The 23085-nt window shown below is 44.0% G+C and overlaps 1 protein-coding gene across 2 annotated transcripts in view; it reads left to right on the forward strand.

The window, feature by feature from the left end:
• The window catches only part of LOC138746424 (Na(+)/H(+) exchange regulatory cofactor NHE-RF2), a 108049-nt gene extending 90969 nt beyond the window's left edge, over positions 1-17080 (forward strand). Inside the window, exons 3-7 of one of the 2 annotated variants that reach the window (XM_069904594.1) lie at positions 473-652; positions 3155-3308; positions 4986-5029; positions 9056-9118; positions 14671-17080. In XM_069904594.1, the coding sequence (XP_069760695.1) occupies positions 473-652; positions 3155-3308; positions 4986-5029; positions 9056-9118; positions 14671-14829 (600 nt within the window). In that variant the 3' untranslated portion in view covers positions 14830-17080. The remainder of the gene's footprint in view (positions 1-472; positions 653-3154; positions 3309-4985; positions 5030-9055; positions 9119-14670) is intronic. The other variant, XM_069904595.1, reaches the window with a different exon arrangement.
• The last annotated feature ends 6005 nt before the right edge of the window (positions 17081-23085 follow it).

The following is a 23085-nucleotide window of genomic DNA, read 5'->3' on the forward strand; positions in this document are numbered from 1 at the left end:
CGTGACACAACTGGGGGCTCCAGTTTCCTCCAACCCTTCAAAACATACTGGGGGGGGGGGGGGTTGGTTAATTGGGTGGCACAGACTCATGGGCTGAAATGGCTTGTTACTGTGCTATATGTCTAGATTTAAAAAAAAATAAAAATTTAATATTGTTTATATATCTCTACCTCCTATGTAAGACCTGTTGAGTTTGTCCAGCAATTTTGTGTTTTTATTAGTTTATTGTGTTTCTCCCAATACTCTAACCCACAAGGTGCAGACAAAATGACATCCGTGCAAGATAGTTTTCCTGGCAAAAGAGATCCGGTGAGTGGTAGATAGCCACGTCTGCCAAGTTAATGGCCATCGCATCGAGCAGCCCAGCCGGTGACTGGGCTTGATTGACGGAGGAGGTTACCCGTGCGATTTCACTTGGATTGGGAACTGCCTTGTCACCAAATACAGCTCGTTGTGTTTCATTGTGTTGCAGGAGCTCAATGGACAAGCTAAGGAATTCTTTCCCCGGCTCTGTTGCATGAAGAAGAGTCCCAATGGCTACGGCTTCAATCTTCACAGCGAGAAAGCAAAGCCTGGCCAGTACATCCGGTCTGTGGATCCAGACTCCTGCGCAGCTAAAGCTGGACTCCGTCCCCAGGATAGAGTTGTAGAGGTGACAATTTTCTAATCAATCTAAAATCACCAGGGATAGATTTAAAGCGGAGTTTAATGGCTGACATTTCTTGGCGAGGTTAGCTTCCTCATAAAGACATATAGTGGATAACAGGCCTTCGGCCACACTCGTCCATGCAGACCAAGTTGGCATTCTGGGCTAGTCCCATTTGCCTGATTTGGCTCCATCGTTCTAAGCCCTTAATTGTAGAGTGTGGAAACAGGCCTTTTGGGCCAACCAAAATGTCCCACCCACCCATGTCCCATCGACCTGCTTATGGCTAGGGTCATTCTGAGCCCATCCTATCCATGTCCATCTAGTTTTTTTTCTTCAAGATTATTTTTAACCACCTCCTCCAGCAGTTTGTTCCAATCACCCTCTGTGTATATACCAGAATAGGGGAAATTGATAACCAGAGGACAAAGGGTGAAGGGGGGGAAGAGATTTAACAGGAACTGGAGGTGTAACTTTATTTATATACATGTGTTTTTATATTTTTTTAAAAATACCTCCAGTTCCTGTTAAATCTCTTCCCTCTTTACCTTCAATCTTTGTCCTCTAGTTACAGATTTTCTCTATTCTGGGCATGTTTACCCTCCCAACCCATACATCTGTTCAAATATCAAAATTGTGCCCCCTTGTGCAATTTCCGCTGGAAGCTCATTCCAGATGTAGAGTATGCTTTGAGTTGAAGTTGCCTCTCCCGTCATTATATCTTTCCCCCTCCCCATAAACCTATGTCCTCTGGTTACATAGAACATTACAGAATGGCCTTTGGCCTGTGAGGTTGTGCTGACATATAAATCTACTCCACATAAATCTAACCGGTCCCTCCCAACTTTCTCTGGTTCTGGAATCTTCTGTCCTCTGGAGTAAAAACTTAGTTCACTTTATCCATGCTGCCCTCTCATGATTTTATAAACTTTTATTAGATCATCCCTTCAACCTCCTACACTGTAGGGAATAAAGACCCAGCCTCATCAAGTAAATTTGAGGTATGGCCACACCTGTGAGATTGTCCTGCCAGTGGCCACGATGTTGGGAAGCAGCTTTCCTGTCTATCCTTCCCGTCTCCATCTTGTGTCTTTGAGCAATTCAGCACAGAACAGGCCCTTCGGCTCAACTCATCCATTCTGACCCAGTTGGTATTCTGGGCTAGTCCCTTGGTCCATATCCTTCTAAGCCTTTTCTAACCATGTATCTATCCAAGCATCCCCTAAACATTGCAGTAGTTCCCACAAGCAAATGAGAGACTAATATTTTGCTAATTCTTCCTTTCATGTTATTTCTGAGTTTGCCTTTTCTTCAGATCTTTTCCTACTAATGTAATTAAAAGTTTTCCTGTTTAATTTATAATTGGGTTGTAAGAAACAGAAGTGAGAGGTGACTCTGCAGTCGGAGGTCAAGCTTGTGATATAAAATTAGAAAATCTGATGCTGTGTTTTGAACTCACTGTCCTGCCAGTTCTCCATGAATCCCCATCAAGAGGGACCAATTTCTGTTTCAATATATTCAACCATCTCGTCCCTCTGAGATGCAGAGGTCCCACTGGTTCACAGGGGGCAGAGCTGGTGGGGCTGCTGGAGATGTGACAGGAAGTTGGGCTGGGATGGGCGCCATGACAGGGACGGAGGGACGGTGGCTGGGACTGGTGGAGCTATTGCTTCTCGGCACCGGGAACTCAGGTTCAGCCCTGACCTCTGGTGTTGCCTGCGTGGAGTTTGTATGAGACTGTGTGGGTGTTCCCCCCCCCCCCCACCACTTCCAGGAGCTCCTGTTTCCTCCTTCATCCTCGACATGTGGGGGTTGGTCAGATAATTTGCCCCTGTAAAATTGCCCTGGTGTGCAGGTAAATGGAACAGTATCTGGGAGCATTCGTGGGAATAGGTAGCAGGGTAGATTTCAGTGGGTGAAGAAGGAGGTATTGCAGACTGGAATAATATCAATGGGCTGAATGGCCATCTATGCTGTCAGAAAATTTAGACATTTTTTCCATATCTCTATCCTAATTGATTCCTCAGCTGATGCTATGCACCAGATTCTAGATTATTTTGCTTTGCTTTCCCAAACCCCTTGTATTTCTTGAACTTTTTCACCTTTTACCGTGGTCTTTAACTTGTATGAGCCTGACAGTCTAGTCTTGTGTATTGGCTTCACCCACATTTGCTGTGCCGTCAAGACCTGGCATCCTGGCCCCCAGTACTGTCTAATGACCTGTTCTGCCACTGGCAACGTGTGGCAGATGATGAGAGAAGTGCCAAACATCTGGGTGATCTCGGTATGGTTGAGGGTTGGCGTTGTGGATGCCCCTGATGAGTCTTCTTGAAGGAAGAATGGAGTTAGAAACCCGGAAAGGCCTGTTGCCTGCTTTTCCAGGGGTCTCGGTGGATGGGAAGGGCGGAGGGAGAAAATTTGGCAGGAGCGCACACTGGTCCCTTGGCAGACTTGGGACCTCATTGGTGTTTCAGGAAAATAAGGCCTCTATCATCCGGCTGTTTGTAGGTGAACGGTGTCAACATTGAAGGGAAGAAGCACAGTGAAGTTGTGGCCTTTATCAAGGGGAGTGAAGAGGAGGCCAGGCTTCTGGTGGTGGATCCGGAAACCGACCAATACTTCAAGAAACTGGGGATAACTCCAAATGAGTCGCATCTGAGAGGTGAGATTTGCTTCGCCAGTCCTATTTTCACGACGTGGGCCTCTTCTGCGTCCATGTCACAGGGGTGTGTGGATCATTGGGTTAGCGGGACGCTTTCAATTGCCTGTCATGTAAAACGAGAGAGTCTTCTGATGCTGGGGTTGAGTGCAATGCACAAATGTGCTGTAGAGACTTAACAGTCACATGACATCCATAGGAAGCATAATTGGGTCATTGTTATTACAGCCTTGGTCTGTAATTGATTGAAAGAATCTGGGGGGAGCTGAGAATGTGGGGTGAGTTTTAATGGCAGAATCACCCAAGAGTATCATTCAGCATAATCTCCCTTGGTGCTGACAATTCCTCATGCCCAGCTTGCTTTCAGCTCTGTACGTTGGTGGTTTTTTCAGTGTGGAATAAAGGTATCCAAAATTTAATTATTAAAAAAAAATGGTAGGTGCGGTATTCTTTATCGATGAGATTTTTAATCTTGCAATGGATTTGCCGGAATGGAAGGCCATCGTAAGTTGAGGAGCACCTGTGTAACTTGCGAGAGGAATAACTTGAGTGAACGCAGAGAGTCTTTTGCCCGGAGAAGGGGAATCGAGATCCATAAAACATGGGTTAAGATGAGGGGGGAGAGATTTAACCTGTGCAATGACTTTTTTATATACACAGAGGGTAGTGGGGGTATTGAACAGGTTTGCTGGAGGAGGTGGTTGAGGTAGGCACTGTTGCAATGTTTAAGAAACATTTGGGCAGGTACATGGATATAATATATGGGACAAATGCAGGAGGTGGGACACTTGGTTGGCATCGGCAAGTTGGGCTGATTTCATGTTCTATGACTATAATGGTGGAGTCGCACAGTGAGGCAGAAACTCTATTAGCTCCCACAGCTCCAGAAACCCACTATTCCTTCCGATTGCCGATGCTGTCTGTGTGGAGTTTGCGCGTTCTCTCTGTGAGTTTGACCAGTCATTCCAGTTTCCTTCCATATCCCAAATTAGTTGGTTAATCGGATGATTCAAATTGCCCTTCGTGTCTGAGTGAGTGGTGGGATTGAGAGGTGATGTGTAAATGCCTGTCAGCATGGACCTGATGGGCTGAAAGGTCTGTGTCTGTCTAATTTGGTTTTGTGCAAATTCCTGCTGAATCTTGATCTCCTCCTGATGTCCAGGTTGCTGATCAAACACTAATGACTCCAAAGCAACCATTCTCGACCTTTCTTCGGCTACAGACCCTCCTCTCCCACCAACCCCCCCCCCTCCCCCCCCATAGGACTCTGTTCAAAGTTTATGAGCCCTTTTCCTGGTGAATCAGTCAAGTTTTGGTTTCTTCCGTACTGATCTCCTACCAACTACATAAAAAGTATTTTTAAAAATTGTTACGCGAGGTGAAAAAAAAAACAAGGCTTTTATTAAATGTTAAATGTGTTGTCGCCCCCCCCCCCCCCCCCAACCAGGGACCCAGGGTGAGAATGGTTGCTCCAAGATACCTGCAGAACTACTGCAATTAACCTGCCAAGAGTTCATTGCTGTCACCGCACTTGTTTAGAAATGCTCCCCTTTACATGTATATCAGTATCTCAATAGCAAAATAATGATTTGGGGACATTTGACACAAGGTTTGGAGACTCACTAAAATGATTGAGAATTTCTTTTGCCTCCATCTTATTTTGTTATCATGTTTTTCTAGGTTCTATGCCACAGCCCCTCGTCAACGGGTCTCCGCGGACACAGGTTAGTGACTGACAGCGGATTCGTCTGAACGATTCTGTAACACCCTGGGAAAACTTGTGACTGGAAACTCCCTCTTGAGTTCTGGTTCTCCTGGCCCTGCTTTGGTTTCTGATGTTCGAGGGTGAGAGTAACCAGGAAAGGATCCAGAGATTCCCAGAATGTGACTCGCTGCAATCAGCTTCACCCAGCTCTCAGTGAACGTTCACTCTTCTGGGTTGGAAGGCTGTGGGTTCAATCCCCTCGAGAGCTTAGCACTCATAGTTATTTAGCTTGGATATGGGCCCTTCACTATATGCTGACCTGACAATGATCCCATTTTTTAATTAAAAAAAATTTAGACATGCAGCATGGAAACAGGCCCTTATGGCCCACGAGTCTGTGCCTCTCAATTACATCCAATTAACCTACACCCCCTGTTCGTTTTGAATGGTGGGAGGAAACTGGAGCCCCCGGGATGGGGGGACCTATGCCAACATGGGGAGAATGTACAAGCTCCTTACAGACAACGCAGGATTCGAACCCTGGTCCTGATGGCAGGTGCTGTAACAGATTTGTGCTAACCACTATACCAACCATGCCACCCTACGCCAACTGTGCCACCCTCTTAAATTCTTCTGCTCACATACGCACGAGGGGAAATTTACATTGGGCAATTATCCTATCAACCTGCCTATCTTTGAGATGTGGGAAAACACCCTGGTGGAAAGCCACATGGGGCCATGCCTGCCCCACAAGGGGAACTGGGGGCCAGCATTGGAGCCGGGGGTGGGGGGGGGCATTGGTTCGATTGGCTGCCCCTTTTGTTGCTGCCTTTTTATTGGTTCATAACTGAGAGGGTGCTGGGCTGCATTGTCTTTCAGGTGAGCTGATTGGCTGCCGAATCCTTTCAGTGGGTGAGAAAGATAACCGTGGGTCTGAAGCAAAAGCCAAAGGACCTTTCCCACTCACAGAACATGAGAACAGGTCATTTGGCTCATCTTGTCCGGGCTGGCCAAGCTGGTCCCATTTACCTGTGTTTGGCCCATATCCCTCTAAACTTTTCCTACCCTTGTACCTGCCTCAGTATACTTTAAATGTCACAAATGGCCCTGCCTCTACCACTTCCTCCGGCAGCATGTGAAGAAGTGGCTCCTCGGAGTCCCTTTTTAAATACTTCCCCTCTTGCCTTAAATCTAAGTTCTCTTATTTTAGACTCTCCTACTCTGTAGAAAAAGACTATGTACCTTGTCTATGCTCGATTCTTGTATACCTCTAAGACGAACCTCTCCAAGCCTCCTACGCTGCAGGGAGATAAGTCCCTCTCCCTATAATTATAATTCAGTCCCGACATCATTCCTCTGAATCCTTTCTCCACTATTTCCAGCGTAATGATTCCTTTCCCATAGCTGGGTAGCCAGAGCAGTGCACGGCACTCCCAAAAGTGGTCTTGCACAATTGTAACATGTTGTCTCTGCTCCTTTAAGTAAAGCACGAAAATCTGTAGACCCTGTGGTTGATTTCACCTGATTTTTTTTTTTCCCCCGTCTGTTAATGTCATCCAGCTGGAGAGTGACCATCAACTTTTCTGGTTTCTGCTCTCCTCTTCTCCCCCCCCCTTTCTCCTTTCCAGTTCTCCTTCCCCCTCCCTTCACCCATCCATCCCTCCTCCCCTTGATTGCTGCTATCCCATCCCTCCCTTCTCCACATCACCTCCCTCCCATTCTTTTGTTCAGACACCTGTTGACACCTTGACGAAGGGCTCAAGCCTGAAATGTCAGTTATATATTTTTACCTTTGCCTCATAAAGGACACTGATTGACCTGCTGAGTTTCTCCAGCTTTGTCACTGCTCCTGTACTCGTGTTCTTGCTGATGAAGCCTGCCTTCACCACCCTGTTTTGCGCCTTTATAGAACTGTGCTCTGTTTCCATGTTCTGCAACAGATGGCAATGAAATAGATTATCTGGTCATTATTGTTCTGCAATTTTCAGAGCCGACATGTATAACTCAAAGGCACTCTGTCCTACCTTACTCAGTAATCATTCCTCCAAAGCCCTTCATCAGTCTTGAACTGTTTTATAATGTCTCGTAATAGCTTTTTGATTAGTTTGCAATCCAAAAGTTGGTCTCCATATTTCAATTTTATAATCATCTGACATGTACAACTAGACGAAACATCAAGGCCTGCAGGAAGAAGCCATTTCCCAGCCTGGCTTTAATGTTCCTCCTCACTGATGGGAGTGGGTCAAAGATCCTCTGTGATGTATGTGAAGGATTCTCAATAATTCTGTGAGCCCTATTTAAGTTGCGCTCCTGGTCAATATCATCAATAGGATCCTTCTCGGCTGTTTTGATGATGTTCAGTATTGATGGTGCTTTGCAGCAACTGTCCCACATAGTGAGGCAGCCAGACAGGATGCTCCCAATTGTACTCCTGTAAAATGTTGTCAAGGTGGGTCCAGCAGCCTCGCCCTGTCAATCTTTGTGTTTGCGAGTTGTTGCCTCTTGCCCAGGACGCTTGAGGACCAGTTATCAGGTCACAGGGAGTTGGATGCTTGTTTACCCATTGTGGTGCATCCCTTGGTGGCCACCATGCACCTCCTGAATGATGGGGCAGGGTACAAGGTCTCAAGGCCTGAGGCATTAAAATGGATGCTGCAGATTGCAGGCAGCCCCACAGGGGTTGATCTGAGTTATGATTGGACTGGCATACCTGTAAAAGTGCTATATAATTGCAAATTGTTTTTACAATATTAGAACGCTACAGCACAGAAAACAGACCCCTTCGGCCATTCTAGTCCATCCTGGACTATTTTTCTGTCTAATCCCACTGACTTGCACCCAGTCCATACCCTTCCTATTCCCTGTGCTGTAAATCATAGAGATTTACAGGGCAGGAAAAGGCCATTTGGCATCTCAGTCCCCATTGCCAGACTAAAATAATTCCACTTTTGTAGCTCTTGATCATAACCTTTCAGGTTACGACTTTGGGTCATGAGGGATTCTGGCTACATCGCCCTTCCAGACAGACTCTTGCCGCTCAGTAATACCATGCAGATAATGCATGGTTTCCTTCCAGAGATTGCTTTTTGTTTTTTTAAATTGTGATTACATTTTAGATTTCCAACTAATTGAATTGAATTTTTAAAAAAATCGGTAGAAGCAATTCTAGCCATTTAAAACTGTGCTGCCCAAATTAACGTTCAACCCCATATATTTTGAAGGGTAGGATAAAATCAAAGCACCCAGAAGAATCGCAGACAGAAGCGGGAAGAACATACTAACTTATTGCAGACAGCGTCAGATTCGAACTTGGCTCGTTGGCGCTGCAATAGCATTGCACTAACTGCTATGTGCTGCCCTTGGACTATATTTACATTTATGTAACTGAGCATATCCTGTTTCAATGAATAGCGATGGCAAATGTACAAATAGCAGCACACATTCATTTATTTCCAAGGAAAGTGGCTGATCTATTTTGGATTGGCCAATCTTGGAGAAAACGAAGAATCTTTCCCAAACGCATCACGTTGTGGTTTCCTCGGCCCTTTCTCAGAACTGGATGTTTGCCAGCTGCCTTCTGTGGAAGGGTGACAAAATCAGGAGGCAGGGCTGCACCGTGGGAGTGACCCAGTTACTTTGCAGGTCAGTCAGTGAGGCGAATAGCTTGCCCACCATTCCCCACATCTCTCCCCCACCCCCTCCCCCATTCTTGCAAATAAATAAATATGCTGAAGGTAAATTTTCCAGATTAGTTGACGGCTGGGCTATCATTTTTACTGATAGGAATATTGACTTTACTCAAAAATAAATTCATTCCACATGCTGGACAGGGTCAGAATGTTGACCTGTGGAGGATTTGTTGAAGGACAAATGAGCTGCTTAAGCAGAATATGTGATGACTACAGACTACATGGACAGCCCTTTGAATTGATAGCTGTGGCACATAATTGGCACGTTATTTGTGCAAGGATTATCGTGCCATCTCTTTAAAGATTAAAACTAGAGCTCAGCAGTTTTAAATTTGATCTTATTTATTCCTCAACAGATTAATGGAGAATCCCCCACATCCCTCAACCATGGCTATTTTAGCTCTGATGAGGGGACAGAGGTAAATATTTGATCTTCTCTCCTTTCCTACCCAAAAAATAAACTTTATTCACAATAAATTATGTACAAGACCAAAAGCTGTTCCACGCTTTACATTCATAATTTCAATCCTATTGAGTACGATGTTTACAAATTTTTACATTGTCAGTTATCTCGTATCGAGGAAATTATCTACAGTACAGTTAGAAACATTTTACACTTTGTCAGTCATTTCATCGGTGCTGTAGGGTTCATTGTTGCCCTTAATATTCAGTCACCACCCCTGCGGCACCTTGTTTTTAGTCCCCTTGGTTTGAAGAGCTTCCCCTCAATGAGAGAACAAAGAACAGTTTCCTTTCAATAGCAGAATGTATTGCAATTCTTCCATTCCAGTTGCTGTTCTGCCACATGATATTTTAGTGTAATGAAAATAAACAAACCACTGGAGGAACTTGGCAGGTCAGGCAGCACCGTGGTGGGAAATGGACAGAGGACAATTCTGGCTGATGTCCAGCCAATCAGGACTGCAGCAGGGTTTTAAGCTGAAATGTCCAACGTATCTTTCCTTTCCTGGCCACTGCCTGGCCGGTTGAGTTCCTCCAGGGGTTTGTTTTCTTTTTGGTTTACGTTCTAGTGCTCGTATCTCAATGATTTAGCGTCCCTACTTTCGCAGAGAGATCTCCCACTGTCGTAGAAAGACGAAGACAAGAATTGGGAGCAGGAGCTCTCTGGCCATGAACTCGTCTCCATTGATCTGCCTGATCTCCATCACCCTTAATTACACTATTTTTCCAAAATCTATCGCGAGCATATCTAAAAGTCTTTTAAATGTCCGAGGCTCTCATATTTACGAAACAATATTTATTTATTTGTATATATGATCACTTGCCCTGCCAATGTATTGTTTGTCTGTATGTGTGTTTTGTCTGATTATGTGTCTACATGTTTTACACTGAGGACTGGAGAACGCTGTTTCATTGGGTTGTATTTCTGCAATCAAATGGACTCGACATGAATTGTAATGTCCCTACTGTACCAGCTTCCACCATCACCCCCTCTTTATCCCCACAATGATGACGGGAGCAGCCTGGATTGACTACTTTGGCCACTGGCGCTCCTTGAACCTCCCTGAATATGTCCAAAGTAGGCACCAGCTTTACTCAGTGGTCACAAAACAGCTGATGTAACTGGTGAATATCCATGATATCAGAATGCCGATTAGAATTTCCTCCATTAAATATTAAAGATCATAAAGCACAGAAACTGGCCATCTGGCCCATTGTTTTCATGCTCACCCTTCTGTCCATACATGCTAATCCAATTTGCTGCATTTTGTCCTTCGATGCCTTGCCTATTTCAGCGTCTTTCAAAAGATTTCTGTCTAGTAACTGTATCTGATTTGACCACCTCTGGGCATGTGCTCTCGATATCAACCACTTTGTGCGGATGTTGATGAATAGTCACCCTTCAGCTTCCTTTTAAAACTCCTTCCGCACCGTAAACTCTTGTTTTCGCAACACCAACAATGGGATCCTCTCAGATTTAAGATTTCTTTATTGTCATCGAAGAAGACAGAACATGTAGCATTACACAAAATTGCAGTCTGCCTGCCGTAAGACAGAGTTTCCATTAGTGTTGGCCGCCACCCCTTACAGTATGAGAGAAAGGGAAGCAATCAGAATCATGGAGTGTCCGTGGGTCCATCTCCAGCGCCCCTGCAGCCACACATCGATCCCTCGGCAGCCTGAAATCCAGAACCAAACCTTGCTTGCTTCTGTCAGGTCGCTTCTAACTCCAGGCAAAACCAGCTTAACCTATCTTTCACAGAGCCAAAAATCACTGCTCACCTTTCCTTTTATCATATCCAATTAGCACCTTTTGTCTGTTGGTCTGGACTCTTCCCCCTCCTGTTCATCCCCCTTTCTCTCCCCAGCCTGTAATTCAAGCACCTGTCTTTTTTCACTCCTATCTTGAGGAAGGGCTCAGGCTTGAGACATCGGTTGTATATCTTTACCTCCTGTGGATGCTGCGAGACCGGCTGAGTTCCTCCAGCATTTCTGTATTTTGACTATAATCACAGTGTCTGCAGACTACTTCCAAGTGAACCTCTGCCCTCTCTCCGGCACAATCACATCCTTGTTACAGTTCAAGATATTATTTCAAGACACTGTGCAGATTTGTAAGAGAAGGTTAATGTAAAATTTAAACCATATTCTATACAAGAAAAAAAAATTTGCTGTCACAGTCCTCAAATGGGGGTTGGGGACGTTAACTGTTTGGTTTGAAGGATGTTGTTCTGTTGCATTTGAAGTGACCATCAGTTTTTTTCTGATAAATGACACCAGATTCAAGATTCTTTCCTCAATTGGGTCAGAGAGAATTCCCTTGTGAAGTGAGGTGCATGCTTACAGAAAAAAGTCTGTGATTAATAAACCCAGTTCTCCTGAATCAGAGCATTTATAATTGCAGCCCTTGGCACTCTCCTGGTCTTTGAAGGCATTCCTTGTTGAACAGGGAATGGTGATAATTTCTGAGTAGATGTTTCACTTTCTTCACGTGGGTGCTAGAAAAGATTTAATCAGATGGTTAAGTGAAATTTGAGTTAAATTATAACCTGAGGAAATGTTAATAATATGAATTGAATTGGTGAAGTGTCTTATGAGACTCTTGTGCTATGAAGGATTTGGCGCCCTGATTCCGTGCTGTGTCATTTTCGTTCTGTGGATGGTGTCACGAATGGAAACTCTGATCTTTTGAACTCCTGAACTGCACATTACAGGATTTTCAATCCTCAGCATGGTCATAATTAGGAGGAGCCAGAGAGGTCAAAAGGTGGAGATCAGGAAGTGGCCACCGGTCTGGTGGTTGGGGAGAGGTCTGGATCCAGCTCTGCAAATGAGTGATGCTTGACTGAAACCTTGCCCACACCTTGAAGAGCTGTGACCTCTGAAGGGTTTCTGACCAAGTGCTGGGGGGGGGTCAAGCATTGATGCAAGGGCTGAATGGCCTTCTGATAAATGGTAAATGTATTGTGATTCATTCAGGCCACCTAGTTTCTCCTCCATGTGAGGACCGATTCACAGAGGTATTACAGCACAGGTGGAGGCCATTTGGCCGTCAAGATCATGCTGGCTCTACCCAGGAAAAATCTGGTTTGACCCACTCTCCCACCTTCTCATTGTAACCCTGCAAATCCTTTTTCTCAAAGAATTTGCACAGCTTCCTTCAAAGACTGATCCCTCTCATCTGCTACTCTGATGTTGCATTCCTGACCCTTGCTGTGTTTATTCAATTTAAATTTTAAATTTGGACACAACACGGTTACAGGCCCTTCCGGCCTACGAGCTCATGCAGCCCAATGATACCCAATTGATATATACCCTCAGTATGTTTTGAACGGTGGGAGCGCCCGGAGGAAATGCACGTAGACATGGGGAGAACATTAAAAACTCCTTACAGATAGCATTGGATTCGAGCCCTGGTCACTGGTGCTGTAACCTCTACGCTAACCGTGCTGACCTTGAATGGTTATTCAAAATTATTTCTTGAAAGAAAATTCCACCTGCCACTCTTAATTAATTGCTGACAGGATTAATCCTTATTTGTATTTAACCATTTGGTTTTTTGTGAATTTATGAACCCAAAATGGTGCCAGAGTGGCAACTCTTTTATGATACACAAAGAGTGTGCAAAACGAAGCTTCTGAGCACGTGATCATCCTAAATCTTGTTCCATTTTCAGTCCCCTGAATCTCAACTCCTCTGTCAACAACAGAAGTTTCTCTCCATCATGTTTATCTACGTTGCTCTTTGTACTAAACACCTCTGCCGTACTTTAGCAATTTCCTCTGCTTAAGGGAGACCAATCCCAGGTTTTCCTGACATTCTCCCTTCAGATCTTTCTGATGAATTCTGCCCGTCTAAGGCTTTGTTCCCGTGGTGTGGTGTCCAAAACTGGACACCATTTTCCGTTTGAAGTGGAACCAATGTTCTGCAAACCTTTTGTGCCTTTTGTTCCCTGTATAATTATCCAGATCCCTCTTAAATGTGTGCCTTTTCTGGGTCACCCACATTAATTAAAGCATTTATTAGTGGTGGTCTTGTTTATTTTTATTTCAATGAGACCACAAGATATAGGAACAGAAAAAAGGCTATTCAGCTCATTGAGTCTGCCCTGCTATTCTATCAGGAGCTGATCTATTTTCCCACTCAGCCCTGCAGCGTGGCCTTCTCCCCATGACCTTTGATGCCCTGGCTAATCAAGAACCTGTCAATCTTTCCCTTAAATGCACCCAATGACCTGTCCTCCACAACCATACGTGCCAACAAGTTCCACAGATTCACCTCCCTCTGGATGAAGAAATTCCTCCTCATCTCTGTTCTAAGCAGACGCCCAATCCTGAACTTCTGCCCTCTTGGATTCTCCCACTATGGGAAACAGCCTTTCTACATCTATATTCAAAATGTTTGAATGACATCACCCGTCATTCTCATAAATTCCAACACACACAGGCCAAGAGCCGCCGTTGCTGATCTGCTGTTTGAATCGAGACTGTGTGGTGAAGGGACAATAAAGATTTGATAGAGGTATTTAAAATTATGAGGGAGATGGACTGAGTACCTATAGGTAGGCTTTTTCCACTGAGGATAGGTGAGATACAAACCAGAGGATATGGGTTAAGAGTGAAAGGGGAAAAGTTTAGGGGGAACTTCTTCACAGTGAGTAGTGGCAGTGTGGAACGAGGTTCAATTTTAACATTTAAGAAGAATTTTGGCAGGTACATAGATGGGAGAGGTATGGAGGTAAGTAGTCTAAGAGGAAAAAGACTAGAAGGGCCCAGTTTCTATTCTGTAGTTGCCGTGCTTTCTCAATCACTTGTGGGTTTTGGGTTAAAAATCAACCTGTTTGCTTTGATTCTGGAGTCTCATTAGACTTTTTATAACAGGTAATTCACTAGTATTGGTGCATTCATTCCAAACTTCATTGGATAAAGTCTTGATACAGGAAAGGGTCACTGAGATAAATGATCATGCAACGTTTCAGGAGAATAGGCCTAAGGGTCTGAATGGCCTATCCCTGTTATTTTTTGATTTCTTAAATTTAATGAGTGAATTAAATGATTTTCACAGTGGTAGCTTTTGAACTCCTCATTGGTTTGAGCCTCTGGTTTACTAATCCAACAACATGATCACAACAGCTGCAGATGCTGGACCTTGAGCTGGCAAAGAATGGCTGGAGGAACTCGGAAGGTCAGGCACCATCTGTGGGTCGAAATGGTCCATCAACATTTTGAGTTGCAACTCTTTATCAAGACCTTGATAAAGGGTTCAGATTCAATACTTTCTACCCATGGACCCTGTCCGACCTGCTGAGTTCCTCCAGCCATTCACTGTCTGCCGCACCATCACAATGTCCCCTTGAACTTTGAACAGCCTTCCTTGTGCCCACCATCCTGACCCCTGTCACCAAATTCAAGAGTTGTCTGCCAACCTCTTCTCCTGCTAATGTTGTAACCCCCCCCCCCCCCCCCCGTTTACCTTTTCCACGCCCGTCCTCCCCTCCTTGATCTTGTAGATGAAAGAAGACATGGACAGTGATCCGTTTGTGGAGAGTGGATTGAATTTGAGTCCCACAGCTGCTGAAACCAGAGAGAAGGTGCAAGCGAAACGCAAGAACAAGAGGGCACCCCAGATGGATTGGAACAAGAAGCATGAAATCTTCAGCAACTTTTAACAGGCTATCCCACTGAACTCTTCAGCAGCTCTGAATTTCAGTATCTTCAAAGAATTAATCTTCACTCATCAATTTGCTGTCCTGGCAGAGTATAAATAGCCAGTTAATGTGATTCTTAGAAGACTGTGACCAAAGCTTTACTGTTCTCTTTTACTTGCTTAAGTTGTAACTTGCAACCGATCTGTAATGTTGTTTTCGAACCTCTAGTGATCTGGATTATGTCTTCCACCAACTATTCTTCTTGTGCTCACGTTCCAAATTTTGATAATCCATGATAACATAGTCGAGCTGTTGGGGACGGGCGTGCGCATGGTTGCTTTGCAAGGCAGAATTAGTCTTCGATGAAATTTGAGCACAACGTTCTGATCCCGTTCACCTGCAGGCTTGGAAACCTTTCACTCAAGCAGGGTCCAGCTTCTTGAGTGCTTCCAGAGATCTCTGGCTCACACTGCCTCGGTTCACCCGGTGTGTGTCTTCCACGTGGTCGCAGATTCTTTTCTCCAGACAGTGATGTAATTGCAAAGCCTTGTTAAGTGTGGAGAAGGTGAGGTGGAGAGAAGGGGAGAGCGTGTTCCTGAGCATTACAGCCTTAATGTAATAGACGATATAGAGAACCAGTTTACTGCACATAAGACATGTATTAACTCTTTTTGTATACTAACTGCTGTTTAAAGCAGGACTGAAAATATTTTTTACATTTTTCCTTCAGAATATTTTCACTAGGTTTTTATTGATAGTAAGTAATCCATTCCTAAGTGAACAGTTATTTCAGGAGGGAGCATATTAGAGAATTGATAGAGATTAAATATTGGTTTATTGGCACAGCACTGTTTCAGGTGGGCACCTGTGAATAAACACATTCATTTTTACCATGCTTCCAGATCAACGGGAAATTCAGAAACAAGCCTAATTTGACCCCAGTTCAACCTGTACCCGGGGTGTAGGTTAATTGGGTGGCACGTGCTCATAGGCCCGAAGGGCCTGTAACCGTGCTGTACTGTATGTACATCTAAATTTAAAATTAAGTTTTATTGATTCCAGTCACCCAAAGAGTAATGAGATTGGCACTCAATAAATGATGTACCACTGGGTCAATGTTCAACTTGTTTTCGATTGAATAGTGACTTTTATGTACTCTGTACATTTTAAGGATCCCTGTGTGTCTGTGGCCATGAAAGGTGGGGAGAATTTAAGTTTGGAATCCCTGATCATGGATTTGCTGCACTTGTAAAGGGAATGGATATGTGTGTAGAAAAGATATTTTGAGTTGGACCAATGCCTGCTTTTTCCCAAATGTTCAGCCTCTCAATCCTGATGTGTAAAATACTGCCGAGTGTCTGCACGTCTCCCTGCTGAAAGGAGGGCCCTTTGTGCAGCCACCTGCATTTTGTGGATTAAATCTTCTTTCCTGTGGCTATGTTTCATTTTGAACGTTTGTCGTGAGCATTTCTGAACCTACATTTTATTTTGACCCAGGCCAAAACGAGGTGCCAGATTATGAATTGCAGGGGCGATCAACCGTAAACCTTGCACGGGCTGGGGGAGGAGGAGGGGGAAGAATCGTCTAGCTGAGGTGCATGCACCCAGTGAGAGAGGACCTTGTATCTTTAGTACTGAAGAGTGGCAGAACTTCCGACGATTGGATGGAAATGCTCAACAGTTCAGGCAGGAACAGTTACCGTTTCAGGACGGTGAATTTCTATCAGGATCTGACTGGCCAGATGCGACAAAACATCATGGACTTAACGTATTAGCTCCGATTCCCTCTCAACAGATGAAGCCTAAAGGTTGAGAAGGACCATGGTTTCTCCTGTGTTTATTTCTGGCTTTGAAAATCTGCAATTTGTTTTTGATTTTGTTTTAATACTTGTTTGAAATGCTAAAAGTTCACTTGATTTAAAAACAAAGCAGGTGAGGAATTTTATTTTAAGTAAAAGGAATACAATCATAGACTGTTGTTGAGCTGAGATGTTTGAAGTGATGTCTCGGCCATCTCTGTTGACAGGAATTATATTTGCTTTCGAGCTGAATACTTTGCAGTTATTAATGTAAGATGAATAGCTACTTAAAAGAAAGCATATAAGCATTGATATAAACATGCAGATTTCTGAATCCAGTGATTTGTGCTGTTATTATATGCCTTGCACTTAAAATTTAGTTTGGTTCTCAAATAAGCACATTTCAGTAACTTGTATAATAGTTGCTTATGTGCACACTGTATATTGTTAATAAATGTTTTTCGTTCATTTAACTCTATTTTAGGAAGTTTTTAATTGTTGACCAGGTTTAATCAACCCTGATGCATTTAGCTGGCACCTTGAATAAAATGTTCAGTATCAACAGAGATGGGAAAAAGAGAGGATGTGGATGGGAGATCAGAAGCTTGGACAACAGGTTAGGCTTTGAGTGTCTTTGAAATATTTCCTATCGTCTGGAACTTAGTGTTCATTCCTCATTACCCCAGGTCAACTTGTGAGGAGAGTTACCTCGAACATAAAAACAGCACAGTTAGTGTAATGGTTAGTGCAACACTATTTACAGTGGCAGCGATCCGGGTCCCAATCCAGCGATCCGGGTTCCAATCCAGCGATCCGGGTTCCAATCCAGCGATCCGGGTTCCAATCCAGCGATCCGGGTTCCAATCCAGTGCTGTCTGTAAGGAATTTGTACCTCTTCCATGTGTCTGTGTGGGCTTCCTCCGGGACTTCTAGTTTCCTCCCACCTTCCAAAATCATATGGGCTTTGTAGGTTAATTGACGTATTTGGGCGGCGTGGACTCATGGGCCGGAAGGGCCTGTTACTGTGCTGTGTCTCTGAATCAAATCAAAATTGGAGCACAGTACAGCCCTTCAGCCCACGATGTTGTGCTGACCTATTGGAAACCTACTTCACAACCTATTTTTCTTGTATCCATGAGTATCTAACAGTCTTTTGAACATCCCTGCCGTACCAGCCCCCTCCACCACAGCTGACAATGCGCTCCTCACACCCACCACTCTCTGTAAAACTTGCCTCTGATGTCTCTAAACATTTCTCCACTCATTTATTCACTCTGGTATTGGCCATTGCTACCCTGGATAAGATGTTGCTGTCCACCCTATCTATGGCTTTCATAATCTTGCGTGACTCTATTGTCACCTCTCACCCTTTGTTACTTCAAAGAGAAAAAGTCCTACCTTGGAAAATATGTTCGTCAATCCAGGCAATGTATCGATAAATCTCTTCTGCACACTCTCTAAATCTTTTCAACTGCTGGGTGACAGAGAAGGGCACACAGTAGGGCTGCTATCTCACAGCTCCAGCGACCGGTTCAATCCTGGCCTCCGGTGACATCTGCGTGGGGGTTTGCAGTTTCCCCCTTTGATCATGTGGGTTTCTACCAACATCCCAGATATCTGGGAGATAAATTGGCCATGGCAGATTGCTCCTGGTGTGCAGGCGAATGATAGAATTTGAAGGGAGTTGATGGGGAAGTGGGAGGAATAAAATGGGATTGGAGTGGGTGTAAATGGAAGGTATTTTCCATGCTGTGATACTTTATTTCCTTCCTTGAAGCACATTGAGTTTTGACGACAATGACTGTTTCATGACAACTTTCCTTAATGATCCGATTTCAATATCCCAGTTGACACTGCTGGATCTGAGCTCACAAGTGCATTGGTCACACTGTTGCTGTGCTCTGCAGTGATGGAGGAGACGTAGAGAGAATTTTAAAAGCCATTTTCAATAAGGGCCACAGCACCTTTAAGGGGTCCACGAATTGAAATCGTAATTTTTTTTGCTTTATGTAGTTGGTAGGAGAGCAGCATGAATGAAACCAACTGGACTTGACTGCTTCAAACGTAAACTTTGAGCAGAGTCCTGAAGGGGCCAAAGTCAAACAAAGGTTGAGAATGGCAGCTCTTGACCTTGGGGCGGAAGGGTTGACCAACAACGGTGGAGCAATTGCAGTGGGGGCTGAATGGGAGGCCAGAATGTTAGAGCAGCCGGGATCTCAGATGGTTGTTGAGATGGAGTCGATGGTAGAGCTATGGAGGGGAGAACACATGGCGACCTTTGACCATTACTCGTCTGGTGTGATGGTCATAAATTTAACTGACAAGTGAAGGTGCCTCCAATTTTAAGATTTGGTTTCTTATTGTAGACTGAGAATGCAATCCAGAATTACATGAGAGTACACATGACAATAAACTGAACTCTAATTAAATAACTTGCAACTTAAAACCTTTTTTAAAAAGATGATAGATTCTGCATACTACGCCTGTAATGCACCATGCTACACTGTAAGTGCTCTAACACTGTGATTTATTTATTTTTCTCTCTTTCTCTTCCTCCTCCCCCACCCCACCCCTTCTTGGGGTGGCCCGGTCTGCGTAGTAGTTAATGCAATGCCTTTACGCACCAGTGTCCAGGAACGGGGTTTGAATCCCACGCTGTCTGTAAGTAGTTTGTATGTGTTTCACTGTGTCTGCATGGGTTTTCCCAGAGGCTCCGGTTTCATTCCACTGTTTGAAATCTACCTGGGGTGTAGGTTAATTGGGTGGCACAGACACGTGGGCCAAAATGGCTGTTACTGTGCCGTATGTTTAAATTTAAATTTTTTTAAAATTAAATTCTCTGTGATCTGCTTACACTAGCTGATCAATGGGCTGAATGTAAATTGGGGTGGGTGGGAGGGAAACTGCAGGTGCTGAAAATCTGAAGTGAAAATAGGAAATGCTGGAAACACTCAGCAGGTCGGGCAGCATCTGTGGAGAGAGGAACAAGTTAACATTTCCGGTCACAGATACATCATCAGTGGCCTCTCCATTGGTGGAACATATTGAATCAGAGATCATTCAAGCCATTGAGCACTCGGAGCCTACTGTGAAGGGAATCTGGGAAATTGGGCGGCACGGCTAGTGCAACGTTGTTACAGTGCCAGCGACCTGGACCATGGTTCAAATCCCGCATTGTCTGTAAAGAGTTTGTACATTCTCCTCATGTCTGCGTGGATTGCACCCAGGGGCTCCAGTTTCCTCTGACCTTTCAAAACGTGCTGGTGGTTTTAGGTCAGTTGGATGTAATTGGGCTGAAAGGGTCTATTACTGTGTTGTAGGTTTAAACTTAACATTCTTCTTGGTTGGAATAAAAATGACGACATATATTTGAATCAAGGAACTTGGGTGCACTCGTGTAAATTCAGAGATACCAACATTGTCTTGAAATGCATGAGGACAGAGTTAAGTAGGCAAAAGGCACAATTCAGAAAAATAAGATTGGGAAAAAGATTGAGAAAACCTTGCAAAGATCCCTTGCAGTACCTTGTGCTGGAGAAACTCGGCAACGTCCATAGGAAGCAAAAGGGAGTTGACGTTTTGGCCAGAGCCTGTCATCAGGAATGTGGGAAGGGTACGATGTCTAAAGATGCGAGCAATTTCTTTCCCTGGATTTCCCGTCTGGGTTAGAAATTTGGAAGGAATCTTCCATGAATGCTTGTGACCTTCCACAGGACAGACACGAGGGAAGATGTAACTAAGGGTGCAGACTTCTGTCGAGAGAATGGGGTTAGAGGGAACCCAAAAGAGACTGGAAATGCGAGTCTTTCAGAGAGTTGAGCTTTGGCTTCAGCGTGCAACTGAATTTTTTTTTAATTTTTTTTTATTTTTTATTTTTCACACCATAAATCACATTAGCCATGATATACACTTTTTCTTTTTCACACATATACAGTGACTTTTTCTCCCCCCCCCCCTCCTCCCAAGCCACCCCCCCCCCCCTCTCATCCATTTTAGGTATACAATCTAGGTTGCATTAAACCAGTCAGACAATGTTGTCATTCAACAAAAATACACCGGAAATTCTACTGAGTCCATTCTTTTCTTTCCTTCTCCTTCCATCAACTTAGGTAATGTTTGTCCCCGGTAGGTTTTCGCTATTGTATTTAATGTAAGGCTCCCATATTTGTTCGAATATTTCAATATTATTTCTTAAACTATATGTTATTTTTTCTAATGGAATACATTTATTCATTTCTATATACCATTGTTGTATTTTCAAATTATCTTCCAATTTCCAGGTTGACATAATACATTTTTTTGCTACGGCTAGGGCTATCTTAACAAATCTTTTTTGTGTATCCTCCAAATCAATTCCAAATTCTTTGTTTTTTATGTTACTTAGGAGAAAGATCTCTGGATTCTTTGGTATATTGTTTTCTGTTATTTTATTTAATATCTGATTGAGATCATCCCAAAATTTTTCTACTCTCTCACATGTCCAGATTGCATGAATTGTTGTTCCCATTTCTTTTTTACATCGAAAACATCTATCAGATACTGTTGGGTCCCATTTATTTAACTTTTGCGGTGTAATGTATAGTCTGTGTAACCAATTATATTGTATCATACGTAGCCTCGTATTTATTGTATTTCTCATTGTTCCAGAACATAATTTCTCCCATGTTTCCTTTTTTATCTTTATATTTAAATCTTGTTCCCATTTTTGTTTAGTTTTACCATTTGTTTCCTCATTCTCCTTTTCTTGCAGTTTCGTGCAACTGAATTTAATGACTGAACTGTTGAATGGGTGAAGGGGCTACTTTGGGGATGCCAGGGAAACTGGGGGTCATGAAACATGGCCAGGACTTGAGGCCAAACACTATCTTTAACCACCAGACTCTTTGAAATTTTAAACATCCAGCACTGTAACAGGACCTCTGGCCCATGAGCCCATGCCGCCCAAAAATTCCAATGAACCTGCAACATTTTGAAGGGTGGTAGGAATCCCGAGCAGACGTGAGGCGGACATACAAACTCTTTGAACCTGGGTCGCTGGCACTATGATGGCATTGTGCTAAAAATGCTGCCCAACTTGAGGGGCCAAATAACCATGTCCTGCTCCTCACCAAGAGCCTGTTGGAGGAACTCAGCGAGTCAGGCAGCGCCTGTGGGGAGAAAGGTTTCCAATTGACCCTCTGCGTTCCTCCAGCAGCTCGTGGTTTGCTCCAGACTCCACCACCTGCAGATCTTGTGTTTCTCTGTTCTCCAGTGATGATTCCCGAGGTACATCTACAATCGTAGAACACCACAGGATGGAAACGGGCCCTTCAGGCCATCTATCTTGTTATTCTGCCTAGACTCATTGACCTATACCCGATTCCTAGAATTTTCCTTCTCTCTGAAGGAAGATCTGTGATGCTCTCTCTGACCATCACCTCATGCACTCTCAAATGCCCTCCTCAGTACCCATAAAGGGTCCTGCCCTGAAACATTGACTGATCCCCAAGGACGCTGAGTCCCTCCAGCAGCTCGTGGTTTGCTCTTTAATTCCAGCATTTGCAGTTGTTGGGTTCCCCCTGCTCCTCCTACTACATCTGATCTTGTGTGAGAAAGCTATTGAAGAGAACAATGTCTGAACTCCCTTGGCTGGATGTCTAGCAAGTTTATTTACTGAGCTCTAATAGAGTTATCCAAGTAATTATTAAAATGTTTGCAAGCAGCCAGCAATAAGTAACTGTATCTCCTTAAAACAGAGGTCTAAAGTTAGGTCCTTGTTTATCCCAGTCCCTTTCAGCCAATCGTTTATTACTTCTCATCCCTTTATTTAAAAAAATGTCAAGATGTACAGCACGGTTACAGGCCCTTTCGGCCCACGAGGCTGTGCTGCCCAATTGACCTACAAACCCTGCCCAGTCTGTTTTGAATGGTGGGAGGAAACCAGAGCCTCTGGGAAAACCCTCATGGACACTGTGAGAACACACAAATTCTTTTCAGACAGCGCAGGATTCGAACCTATGTCCTGATAGCTGGCGCTGTAAACACGTTGCGCTAACCACGAACTGTGCCACCCTTTGGGTAATCGGTCAACTTTACCCATATCTTGCATAGTGCTCTGAAAAACCATATCATTTTGTTTTTCCATCACCCTGTGTATACTTTGATTTCTTAGTTGTACAGCACTGAAAGAGGCCGCTTGGCCAACCTACCCATGCTGACCAAATTGTACCACCACACTAGTCCTATCTCCCTGCATTTGGCCCAGATCCCTCTAATCCAGTTGATTTCAACTGTTTTTTTTCTTTTCACTCACATACCACCTTACAAACCACAAAGCACAATGGAAATTTTTAAATTGTTGACCAGGTAGTGCATGTGAGCACAAATGATGTCGGGAAGAAGAGGAAAGAAATTCTGCAGCGTGATTTCAGAGAACTCGGAAGAAAGCTGAAAAGCAGGATCTCCAGAGTGGTCGCCTCCAGTTCGGTTCGCTTCCAGT

This window comes from Narcine bancroftii, chromosome 12, assembly GCF_036971445.1.
Source record: "Narcine bancroftii isolate sNarBan1 chromosome 12, sNarBan1.hap1, whole genome shotgun sequence".
In the NCBI taxonomy this organism is placed as follows: domain Eukaryota; kingdom Metazoa; phylum Chordata; class Chondrichthyes; order Torpediniformes; family Narcinidae; genus Narcine; species Narcine bancroftii.